This window comes from Meleagris gallopavo, chromosome 7 (assembly GCF_905368555.1).
Source record: "Meleagris gallopavo chromosome 7, MGAL_WU_HG_1.1, whole genome shotgun sequence".
NCBI lineage: Eukaryota > Metazoa > Chordata > Aves > Galliformes > Phasianidae > Meleagris > Meleagris gallopavo.
Window position 1 is genome coordinate 17942137 of NC_139410.1, and position 13482 is coordinate 17955618.

Here is a 13482-nt window from a genome sequence, read left to right on the forward strand (position 1 = left end):
TTTCATATTTAGCATCACCTCATAATTGTGCAAAGCATACTCACACATACCTGTACATCAGAGTTACATGACATGAGAATGACCTTAGAATTGCTGCCTTTTATTTTTTATCTTTTCCTAAAATGTCATAAATGAAACACATGCGTGCATTCAATATTTTACTAAGTGCCACACTGTATTCTTTTCCTACAATCTGATTTTGAACAATTCAGCAGAAGTCCTTAAAATGAGCTAACATTTTACTGATAACAAATCATTCATTCTTAAGCTTCATTCATCATTTTAAACCTGAGGAAAAGAAATACAGATCTTCAAACATAAAAGAAATTTGAAACCAATTCAGTATGCGTGATCTACACTTCCATTTCCTACATACAAAAGGCACATCAAAAATCAGGCCAATTTAATTTCAGAACTCAGTGATCAAATGCACATTTCCTTCCAGCTGCTTAGACCTAGTGCTAGGCCACTCCACCAAACAACAGAATTCCACGGGACCTACATTTCTAGCACCAAGGAGGACTTCCTAATCAATCAATTTCCTCCAGAGATAATGAAAGAAAGCAAAGTTGCAGTGCTATTTTATCCATTAGATATAGAAAACACAGAAACATAGAATAAAAACCATAAACGTAATTTAAAAAAATTCCAAGCTCTAGACTGCTTAATAAAACAATTACTCTATTAAATGTCCTTTTATATTTATATTAGGAATTTGAATGTAATATAACTAAAATTCTTCTAGTTTAGCTTTGAAACAAAACTAACACCACCATTACTATCTTGATTGTATGAGGTGCCACTAAAAGTGGAAGAATAACCTACACCTCCTCCTTTTGCTTCCACTGAAGCTCAAACCCTCACCACTTTTTTCCCCAACACTGAGAAGGTATTCCAATGAAAACAGCATTTTGTGTTACGGGCCAGAACAACGTTGCCTTACTGAGCACTGAAGGAATGCTTTACTGGCTATTGCAAAGCCATACATTTAGGGGTATTATCCCACCATCTTTCAAACCATTCTTGCATAACCCTGCAGTTTTCCTCTGAAGATAACCTGCTAGCAGCCAAACCAGGACAGCTCAGCACCCCTCTGAAGGATGCAAAACTCCATGATGGGAAAGAGAGGAGGGCCAGAGTACCTCCAGGGCTAGGCCTGAGCCTGCCAGCTGGGTAGCAGCCATGTGAGACAGCGAGTGTATCTCATGTTAATCATGCTTTGGAAAGCAACCAAAGATGCTCATAGCTTAGACCTCTGAAGAGACAGTTTTAAACTAATACATTGCACTCACACTTGTCCTAACGATGGCACTGCACATGAAGAAGAATCAAATGGGAAATGCACAATAAGGTTCATCCTATGTCATAACACAAACCCCACAGCCTTACAGCTTCAGGGCTTTTCTTTGTCCCTGTAAATTAATACAGAAATCAGGATAAATATGAATGAAGATAAAAAAATCATTGCAGGATGGAAATATTTAAACTGTGACAGAAACCCAGGGTGGTGCCAAGCACTCAAACATTCCCATGTTTTTATAACATGGGATCTTATAATCTTTGTTTAGTCTCTGTACCAATAGGAGCAAGAGACCCAAAGTTACAAAATCTCTGCATTTGCCACCTCCTAGCCAGCACCCATCAGTCTCCTATACCTCAGTTTCATCACAGAACACGCTGTTGTCTGATTCCCACCCCCCTTTTTTGTACTCTCCCTAGTTTAAAGGCGTGATTCATTCCCGCTCTTTCCCCTACCCAGCCAAATCCCCAAACCCAAAGGGCTGTGTAAAAGTGTCTGAACACGATACATATAATTTACAACCTCTGTCTTTAGTCAACATATTTCCTGCTGTATACCTTGTGCATCAAAGTGGCCCCAGGCATCAAAGCAGCCATTAGCATGCTAATATCGTTTGTACTGACCCAGCACATCTATTCTCTAGAGATCAGTACTTAATTTATTTTTCTATCTGGGTTCAGAAGATTGAGTGTTAGGAAATATATGTCACCTTGCATTAAAACTTTGCACTTCTTTTTATAAACTAGCTAAGGAGCATTAGCTTGAAGGACAAAATGAGGTCCTGCTGAGACTCAACATCACAAGAAAGAAACACAAAAAAATCACATCAGCCACTTCGGAAATAGACCAGTCTACAGATTTTTCACTAAGTTACAGTTGATTAAACATTTTTGCAGCTTTGAATCACTGTATTTCATATTTATGAAACTTACAGAGATTGTTTCAAATATCACTGCATTTTTTAAAGGCTACTATTAACCTGAGGCAGAGAGATTTATTTTTGTTCTTAGCAAGATCAGCCTGAAGGGCAGCACAGTTTCCAAAATCTCTTGCATGAAGTTCCACATGATAATAGGCAAGCTTCACACCAAGACAAACACTCCCAAAACAAAAATGTAAAAGCACCTATACCAGCAGCCTAGGTGGCCTATGGTGCCTTCTATAGCATGTTTTTGACTCACTGGACTCTCTCAGGTATTTCTATGTACTGCCCTTAGTAAGACATTTTTTACATTTATCCTGCAAACAGCTACAGACAGCATAGTGGATTCTGTTCCATGCTAGTTCATTAACACAACTCTTCCTAAATTTCACTTAGTTATATGCAGGCAAGCTTGAATGGCAATGCAGTTGTACAGATGCCACAGAACATAAACAGAAGGTAACAGAAAATGCACATGTTCACTTAATGCTTTTTTCAATTCTATGCATAAATTCAAAATGCAAAAACCTTTATCTTATTAAAATGTGATGCTCTATAGCAGTCTTAAATTACATATTAAAAAATTCCAATGCAGACTAATTTTGGAAAGTTTTTTATAAAAAAGGAAATACTTTCGAACACATCACACTAATTTATTAACTTCATCCACTGCATACTAAGTTAAAAAAAAAAAAGCATATGTATGAAAGGTAATGTGCTGTTCTCAAATATTTTAAACAGATCATTTATCCTATTCCTTCACAGTTATGCTTTCTACAAAGATAATACTGAACACATGAGTTTAAGCAGCTTAAGAAAAATTTAGTGCAGAAGCTGATATAGTGATAGAATATGTCTGGGTTTTGTTTTTTTTTTTTTTTGCTTGTTTTAAACTGTAAAACAGTAACACTAACATGAAAATTAAAAAAAAAAATTAAGTGCAGTTAATCACAGAAAAACTTACCAACATCCATGGCAGTTTCCATGAAGCTTTTCTGCCTTGAGGCAAATTCAGCCAACAATTTCTGTTGCCTTTCCCTAGCCTTCTGTCGTCTGAGTGAAAGAAAAAGGGGAAAGTGGGGGGAAAGGCGAAGAATGGAGTAAGTGTCAAATAGAGTGGAAAAAAATAATGTCAGGCTGATTACAATTACCACTTTAGATATCATTCAAACTTCAAGCTCTCTAACTAAAAATCTGATTTTTAAGGAAAAAAAAAAATATTGCATTAAAAGTAGATTCTGTTGGTAAATAAACAAGCAAAAACTCTTAATTATGAAAGGAAGTCAAAATTCTGTCCTAAAAAAAAAAAAAACCTCCAGAGGATCCTTGCTATCACTAAAAACAACCAAAGTTGTTTTGAAAATTGAAGAAAACACTTCCACCACCCAGGGCCTTATTCTTGAAAGCTACCTTTCTACTATACAAAGGCAAAGTAACAGTGAAATGCCTGGCATCACAAAAATCCAAGTTCTCATGAACAACCAATCAACTTGCAAATGAGGCAGGCTTTTTTCTTCTTTTTTTCGTATCACCCCTGATGGCAAGAGAAATGATAGCGAATAACCTTTATCCATTTGAGATTTTTCATACTGGCATCTCCTCCCCAACCTCCACCCATGATACCGACCACCAACAGTTTTTACCTCTTGACTTAAGATTGAGATAGCTTCCAGTTCGAAAGCACTTGTTATAGAAACACTTCATTCTTAAAATATCACATTTTATTCAGTTATTTCTGTATAATCTCCTAATTCCTGAGCTCACCAATGCCTGTTTTCATTTTCTTTTTACATCCATCACTATTCCTTTACCCACTACAACATGCATATTTACCAGATTTTCCTCTTCTGTAACTATCAGGAAGGGATCTTCAGTTTGACAAGAGTTTACAGATAAGGGAAATTGGAGAGTTCAAACGGGGGAAAACCAAACCAAACTCACACTATAGCTGCTCACCAGATGGAGCATGTGGGGAGTGCTTTACATAGCACGGGCCAGTGCAAGTAGGGAAAAATCTATCAGAGCTATGAACTCCGTTCGTGAGCATTAACAACAATATTTTTTCCCACCTAGTTAGAGATGATTAGGACAACCAATGTGGAATTTCAAAACACCACTCAGCATTTAATATGAATCCTCTTCAGTTTGCAGAACTGCCTGACACTCACTGACACGTACAGGCTTAAAACAGCAAATTTAATGCAATTTGTTACCCTAAGGTGCCAGGTGCCCTGCCTTGTCAAAGCTTCTAACCTGCTTTCCTAAAGGCACCTTAAAAATCCAAGCATCTCTGCCCATTTATCTGTCACACTGCAGAGCCACCGTTTCTCAAAATAACTTCTATTTACAACAATCCTAAGATTCATTATTTTGAGGATCATATCAGGGCATTCGCTAAGCCTGTTTTTATTTATTTCCCCCTGGGAATTTCTCAATATATGCCTCAGCTGAAAGCAGAGTGACTGTAAATAGAGGCCTTTAGTAAGATGATATAAACAAACTCTGACAGATTCAGTACAGCTCAGTAATTTTCCATGATGGCCAATGAGGGTATGACATTGCAATTGAAAAAAATATTGCAAGCAGCTCAAGTTCTCCTCCAGTTCTATATTTTGGTTTCTATGGTGACAACTCCTTGTATAAGCAAGGCCAAATCTGTCATTATAGATCAAAGTAACCAAAGAGGATCACCACTGAACGCTAAGTCTGCATGATCTTCATTAGTACAAAATTGCACTTACAGAAAAATAAAAAAATAAAAAAAATAAAATCAGGAAAAAGTAAAAATTACAGCCTGGCTATATAAAAGCAATGCCAGCCTACGAGATCAAGTCATTTTAGTTATTACATTGTCAATAAATGTAACAGGCCCCAAATGCCTTTATGGATTTGAGAACAGGAAGATGACATAACATTCATTTTCACGTATTTTATTCATATTCATAGATCACTGCAAATGTTTTATGTTTTCTAAAGGGAAATAAATAACCTCACCCCCTTCTGTAAGGAAAGCTACTTGATTCTTTGATCCCCATCTTTCTGTAAATACAGAAGTCTAGCACTACTGAGAACCAGATCAAGCAGTAGATGCAAAACACATATTGCCCTTGTGCACCCTGTTATTTATGTTATTTATGTTACCTTTCTTCTTTATCCAACGTTTTCTTCTCTGCAGAATTAATTTTTTTGGGTGGTACAGGAGGCGTCACCTTTCTGCATATCTCTTCTATTATACGTTTATTCAGCCTGCTCTGTACAGCAGCTTTCAATAAAATTCTTTCTACTGCTGTCATTCCATCACCATGAGAGTATCTTGGAATTTCTGGGTGGATTAAAACATCCACATCATCCAACCATGGAGGATAATAAGAGTTTTGTTTTCCTGAGAGTTTGTGGTGTAATTTAATCAGCAAGGATAGCATACTTTCTTTAACTTCTAGAATGGCTGTGGTTAGCTGTGGAGTTGCACCAGGTGCCGACCATTTCATTGATGCTTTGGGCCGAACCACCTGATTTGCTTCACTGGTGTTCCGATTGATGATCTCCTGAAATTTTTTTCTACGTTCTGCAACCAAACTGAACACTTGAGCTGTCCCCGAGTTCTTGTGGAAATAAAATAAATTACAATGTTTAATTTTCAGAAATAAAGGATAAACAACATACATTTACAGAAATATAGAAATATAGAAATATTTTTAATTAGGAGAAAATTTACAAAACATTTTAAGATTCTCTCTTCCAAACTGGAAATTCAAAGTTGGTACACTAAAATGTTAACCCTGCATATCATACTTTTATACAAACCCGATATACACAGCTGCATAAAATGCCAAATAAAGAAGAAATTCTGTCCATACCAAAAAGCCTAACAACTAACTTTGTTCCCATTAAATTTAGAATTCCGTTCTCCAAGCAACATTTTCTGCTCTTTCAGGAATATCTGTCATTTTCATATCTCTGAGCTATTTTAAATTTCTTTAATACAAGTCTGCTGAGCACTGTCACACCACATAGCTCAATCCCAAGCAGGTGATCCCAACATCCCCACAGGCATTGTCCATTCTGCTTGAATTAGCTGAGATCCAGGAGACACAAACCCATTCTTGCAAGCAGAGCTCACTATGCAGTGCCAACAAGTGCAGTTACACTAATGAACAAGCTCACTCAGTCAGTCCCAAATTAAGGAAACATGGAAACAAATTGCATATACTAAATCCATAGCAAAAATGTTTCCTGAATATTCATTTTGGCTCCCATTTGCCAAAAACAAACAAAAACAAAAAACAAACAAACAAACAAAAAAACAACAAAAAAACCTGCCAAAACTACTTGGTTTCAAATGCACTTTCAAATTAAGTTTAAACTAACCTAGATTTGAGAAAGCTAGAACTACTCTGAATTATTAAATGTTAGTATTATCTTGGCAAGACAAAAAAAAAAAAAAAAAAAAACTAGGCCTACACACAAAGCTCAAGCAGTAAGCTAACAAAGATGTTTTACATTTGATATAAAGTTTTAATTTCAAAATAAGTATAAATTTAAGGACCGGTTTTTTTCCCCGCAAGTCCACAACCTAAGATTACAAATCAAGAATACAAAAAAAGCAATATAAATTAAAAGAAAATTCGGGAAAATTAGAAGATGTCACTGAATGTTACGGTGAGCATGATTAAAGCCACATTGCTAGTTAATTGCTTATGAGAACAAACTGCACACAGATCTACCTCTCTCTGAAGGCTCTTCCGCCTTGAACTCTGGTAGATTGAGGACAAAAAAGATTAATTAACTGTAACATCTGGAAGAAGACAGTTGAAACAACTTCTGATATAAAAAAAATATTAGAAGAAATTTATAAAAATACTAAGAAATCTCCCCTTCCCTCCACCCCAAAACCAACCAACCAAAACCATCAGCCAACAGGAAAGAGACAGTATTCACATATACTTACTTGTGATGAAGCTAAACCATCTGAACTGGTACTTGCAGGTGGTTCTTTCTTCACTTCTGGAGCAGTTTCTGGTACTCTTACTCGGACATAGTTAATGAAATGCCGCATGTTAGAAACCAAGTTACTACCTGGAAACCAACTGTCATGACAACGCTCCTGTCCACCTGTAGATTCCTGAAGAAAAAAATAAAATTGTATATATTTCCTCATAAAAGCTACATAGATCATTGCAATTTATTAACTGCACTGCAAAAACTTTCAGCTCTCCACAAGATACCAACATTATTGTAAAAGTACCTCACTAAAGTTGATAATAGTTTTTTAATTAATGACTGATGTCTACCTTGAAGACTACAACTCTGATAAATAAGTATGTATTACGTTATCATTGCTATCTAACAAAAGCACAAGAAACAGGGAAATAAGAAGTTGCGCAATCTAAGAGTAACACAACAAAGAATCTAAAGTTTATACAAGTCAATCTAAAAAATGAAAAAAATGCAATTACTATAAGAAAAATATAATTGCTAATGACAACATTGATTATGATTTCATTTGAAAATCTAGGAATCCGAGTTTTAGATTCAACTCTTTTATTCCAATGAGCTACCAGTACTGATTTAAAAAATAGTAATAAGGATGTATAACTGATCTATGTTGAATCACTACACAATACCTTTTTAATAAAAAGGTTTCAATGAGGTTTTTTTTGTTTGTTTGTTTGTTTTTTGTTTTTTTTAAATGAAACATCTTACCACCTCTTCATCTGATTCTCGTTCTGGAGAATTTTCCAACCCCAGTTCAATCAAATACAAAACCATACAAAGGACATGTTCTGACAAATTCTGATGATCCATTAATATCTAGGCAGAAAAACAGATAACCACATCTTGAAAGGTTTTTATCTTTCATATTCTCATAATCTCAATTACAAAAAATGAAAAAATTAACATAAAACAACAGAAATTGACAAAAGCATGACAGACATCTGTAAGTTACATTGGGAGGTAAAGAAAAACGTTAGGTCTCACACGAACAAATACAAAGTACTACCTACAAGTTTTCTTTCAGCACAACCTTCCAGGTTACTTAGACAACAAAAAGCTTTGAGCTACATACGCTATTTTCTTTATTTTTAATAAAATCACTGTGCGTTCAAAGAGTTGTGTCATGAGATATGAGTATCAATTACCAGGAAAACATTAGACAGTCAGAAAAATATGAACATCATTTGCAACCCTAATGCATTTTTTGTAGACACTGAGCTCCTACTTCAGTACTTAACTTTCTTTTTGTTCCATCATAACACTTCAGAAGTCTTATCACATTCATGATATTTTTCCACATAGATTTTTGAAATTGCACTCATAAAATAGCAGAAGCTATTGCTTACTGAAACTAATTTGTCAGCTTTTGAGAAATAGTATTTTTCTATCACAAAGGTGAAATCTATTGAATGAATTCAGATAAATTCTTCAGTTTTCATTCATCCTAATGGTGTTTTGTCAATTTATAAGATACTTCATTACAGAAAGAAATTGGGTAAAACAAGAGATAGAAATAGGAAGCTTGTGAATGCCACACACTTACTGCTATATTTAACACATTTTCTGTTCAACAAAAGTTTAACTGTGAAACTGTGAAACAGTGAAAGAGCTTAAGGGTAGCCGGAAAATCACTGATGTGCCTCAATCAAGCCATTTTTCAATAGCCCCTCATCTGCTTCTGCAGCACATTGCCCTGAGAACACTGTCCAAGTACAAGGAAAGACTGAAAGACTCATCCTCTGATGCATGTCCTCTTGAAAAACAATGCAATTCTCTTAAAGAGGACAGCTAACTATCAAAAGAAAATTTAAAGGCATGAATTAGTTCTGAAAAACAAGCACTATAACATTATCAAAGACAGAACATATCCAGAAAGTTACTTTAGAACCAACTACAGATTTGAGACTTATTTGCCACTTTGGATGTAAGGCCATCAAGGCTGCACACATTTAAGAAGGCTGCTGCTGCCATCCAGCTCTTTTCATCCAGCTCATTTCAGCAGGAGCCAAAAGAACACCATACAAATCAGTATTCTATCCAAAACCAAAATGCAACAAGTCAAACAGCAACTCTGATCATTAAGAGCGTACTCCTTAAAGTAGGACAGCCCATGTACTTTGGATACCTAACTTAGGAGTATGTAATATGAACTAGTCACTCATGAAATAATCATCGTGATAGACCTACAAAATAAACGTGAAATAAATCTCTCTGCAGTCATACAACCAATTAATGAAAAGAATTTAATACAGTTAAAAGGAAACTTTAACCACTTCAGTCATTTTGATGTTTTAATGCTTTTTAGCTCAGCAAGCAAGAAGAATTCCAATTGAAAACATTACCTCATGAGAACAAAATAAGTGTTATATAAATTTGAAACTTACTATTCAAGAACACCAACAAAACTACGACTCTAAGCACTCCTTTCTACAAAATGAAAATAAAATACTGGACTTAATGAGAATTATGACTGTACCTTGTAAAGAAGTGTGAACAGCACAATGTGCAAGGTTTTACAGTGTAAAAGTTTTACGAGACCTTTGTAACTCGGATGTAATGGTGTTCTCTTCTTGTAAGGAGGCCATGGGTTCCCAGGGAATTTACCACTCTGCTTTAAACTGTTGAAACATATTAGATTTGTATTAAACATGACAGTGATGCAGACAACTGTCTGTTACAAACAACTGCACTGCAATCTTTCAGATATTCAGATCAACTTCAGAATTGATGACCATTTCTCAGTTTAATTTCTAAGCAACGTTCCAAATATCAGAACATATACACAAACAGCATACAGTTCCATTTTTCTGTGAATTACCACTGATCAAAATGACTTTTGTAGAGCCATATGAATTGTTAATTAAGAATTTCATTTTCTTCCTAAGACTTACACTGAAGAGATGGAGAAATTCTCATGTCACCAAAATTCACATTAGTCAGACATCAAACAAAATTCACATCTGTACAACTAGATTACAGGAAGCAATAGGAAACACTAAAATTTTTTAACTCTGTAGACATGACTGTGTTGGTAGAGCCAACTACAGCTTAAGCATTAAATTCAATGTAAAGATGCCTTTCTCTTACAGTACGTGTTTATGATGAGCCTTTGATTTAAGACAATAAGCAAAGGGGCAGAGGATTATTTTACATTTTAATAATTTGAACCTGATTTTTACTCTCAAGGAATGAAATAAAAGAGAACCAAATTAAGTTAGGTGAAGTAAAATCTGTAAGAATAAGAATTTTACTGGATGGCACGTAAAGGATAGAATAACAATCAAATTTTGTTGCATCTTAGAATTTAGAAAGGTATCCCTGAATGTCTTTTCCTGTATTTAAATCAGAATTCATTGCATTTTTCCATGGTTTCTGTCATGGGTGAACAGATACAAGAAAAATGCATTACCTTCAACATTATTTCAATAGACAGAACATCACAGAAATCACATTGAGGTTGGCAAGCCATCTAGTCCTATCCTACACCCCTTCTCAAGTTGGGATGACCAGAGCAGATCCCAAGGAGATCTCTAAGGAGGAGACTCCACAGGTTCTCTGGACAATTTGTGCCAGTGGCTCCAGCAGCCACACAATACAGAAGTGCTTCCAAATAGAGCCTTTTTGTTCCAGTTAGTGCCACTGCCTCTTGTCCTGGCACCACTGGAAAGAGCCTGACTCATCCTCCTTTCAGTTTCTTTTACATATATACATAGACATATAAAGTAATATTAATGCTTCAGTTACCTAGATTTAAATAATATAAAAAAGCTCCTTTCTGTAAGTGATATGACTTATTTTGAGCTCTAATTGTTAGTTAAATATTAGATCTGTAATTTGTCACTTGAAATGCATTAAACATATATGGAAGAGTAACGCACTAAGCTATCCAGAACCTTGGATAAATTTACGCTGTGTAAATTTATGAGCTATTTACTCAAAGACAAATGTGGAGCCTGAAAACACTGACAATATGGTTAACGTTTCCAGAGAGCAAAACCAAAAAACAAAACCAAATCCTGTTGTGCAATAAAAAGCAAGATATTACATTTCTAAAACTGATTCAACTTACAAGGCTGTGTATCTGTCCATTGCAGACTGTACATCTCTACGGTAAACTGTTCGAAGTATTACCATTACAGGGTCAAATTCTTTATCCCAAACTTCAGCTGTTGTTTAAAAGAAGTCACAAGTTACAATTCTCTTTACAGACATTACAACTTATCCCAGAGTTTCTTCTTAATTAGCTTTATATCATTTCCCATTATATAATCATTTTTGCAGCATAGTACATCACCTTTTTCTAATTCATACTACTAATAATGACTACTTTCTATATTAATAACTATTACTACTTATCAAGACATTACAATTTCACCAAAAATATTTTTTTTGTTTCCAAAACAGAAAATAACCCAGTTGTTAAGGGTATAGGCCTTTTCTATTAAGTAGCTTTATTTTAGTGTCTTCTACCTTTTTGGTTTTTTTTTGTTTTGTTTTTTTTTTGTTTTGTTTGTTTTTGTTTTTGTTTAAATGTAATGCTTTACTACAGGAGGAAAGAATCATACATTCCTGCTTAAAAACACACTTGGAACACATTAATAGGACATTAAATTCTAAATAAATACACGTAATTGAATCTAAGTATATTTAGGCAATCCCAAAATATATTATCTGTACATTCCTGTATGAATCTTGCCTTGCTCTTTTTAATCTCTGAGCACATCTAAGAAAAGGTTATAATCATTTTTCCTTTGGTACTTGATAACCACGTGTATTCTTGAAAATAGGAAGCAAAGACTGGAAAACTGAAAGTTAGCCAGCAGGTGATATTTAAGTATTAAGTGCAGTGAGCCAAATGACTGTAACTTTACACAGTTTTTTGTTCCGTCTTGACAGTGGTCAACTTTCTTCTCAAATTCTGAGATCAATCATTTAGAAACATGCCTTTATAATGCTTATATGTATTATTTTGGCAGTAAGTCTTAATTATCTCCATTTCATTTTGTAGCTTTAAAGTAAAATGCTGTGGCTTCTCAGAGTGATCACAAATACAAGTCTGAGCAGAATATTAATAAATTCATTGCACTTTTGCCCCCATTTAAAAGTCAATCAAAACCAAAACTAAAGTTTCCAATCTAAAGACAAATGAAGACATTCCCCTTTATACATCTTTCTGAAGTTCCTGTGACAGCAACATGAATTCAAGAGTGAATGTAAGAAAGGATACAAGGAGAAAAACAACAGAAGTTTAGCTCCACCAGCAGGCATAACAAAACATACGCATTTACAACATACTTCAAAGGGAAAAGCAGGCAACTTCATCCCACTGCTGAGATTACCTCCCACAGCTGGGAAGACAAGTGGTCTGTATTCCTGTTAACTTCTACTAATGTTCATGGTTCTGCAGACATCCTCATGTGCTACTGAGGAGGAAAACTTGGCATAGTTTTTACCCTGTGTGAAAGATGATCAAAGAACAGCCTGCTTCCTAAGTTTTGTTTTGTTTTTCTTTTTTTTTTTCCTCCTACTGGACAGAGCGTTTGCTATCACAGCCTACAACACAGCCTAAACCTGCTTTTTTTTCCCCCCCTCTTCTAAATCAGCAGTTACTGAAAACGTAGGGTTTTTGCAGATCACCAAATAGATTTTTTCCCCCCTAATTACAGGGAAGCAAGGCATTAGGTTGAAGTGATCTCAACATGACTTGATTTAATTATGACAAGCTGTAAACCCCAATTAGTGACAGCACCTAAAATATCATTCGTTTTGAGAACACGTACACATGCTCCACACACACACACACACACACACACACACACACACCCCCCTATAAAACAAAGGGCTTCAAGTGTCAGACTCAAACACCCCACAGGATGGATCTAATCCACCTCCAGCTTTGCTTTGAGCTGAAATGCAACCAGAACACAAGGAGTATTTCAGATTCTTAGGAATGGAACAGTAATGGAACGCTGTGTTCTAAATTCTTCCTCTCCTCTGATATACCAACACTGTGTTGAAACCAATTTAGATGGCAAGCTGGTCTGGGAAGAAGCCTCATTTTTGCATTGTATGAATTACAGAAGTACAGAACAATATTCTATAACTGGTCTAGCTTGAACTTTGTTCTAGATTCTCACTATTGACTGGAAAAAATGTTGTAAATTATCAAGAAACTTAAAGCAATATTAAAAAGAATTTTGTACCATTATATTTTTTAATTAGTAAAACGTGAGCAAATTTGGAGACCTAATCTTGAAAGTAACAC

The 13482-nt window shown here is 35.2% G+C and overlaps 1 protein-coding gene across 10 annotated transcripts in view; it reads right to left on the reverse strand.

Annotated features, from left to right (window-relative positions):
• UBR3 (ubiquitin protein ligase E3 component n-recognin 3) overlaps positions 1-13482 on the reverse strand; it is a 95844-nt gene that overhangs the window by 45512 nt on the left and 36850 nt on the right. For 5 of the 10 annotated variants that reach the window (XM_085228878.1, XM_085228876.1, XM_085228884.1 and 2 more), the window contains 7 exons: positions 11287-11383; positions 9694-9835; positions 7926-8033; positions 7171-7344; positions 6947-6976; positions 5364-5824; positions 3187-3275 (listed from right to left, as the gene is read on the reverse strand). In XM_085228878.1, the coding sequence (XP_085085004.1) occupies positions 3187-3275; positions 5364-5824; positions 6947-6976; positions 7171-7344; positions 7926-8033; positions 9694-9835; positions 11287-11383 (1101 nt within the window). The remainder of the gene's footprint in view (positions 1-3186; positions 3276-5363; positions 5825-6946; positions 6977-7170; positions 7345-7925; positions 8034-9693; positions 9836-11286; positions 11384-13482) is intronic. The other 5 variants (XM_085228879.1, XM_085228877.1, XM_085228882.1 and 2 more) reach the window with 3 other exon arrangements.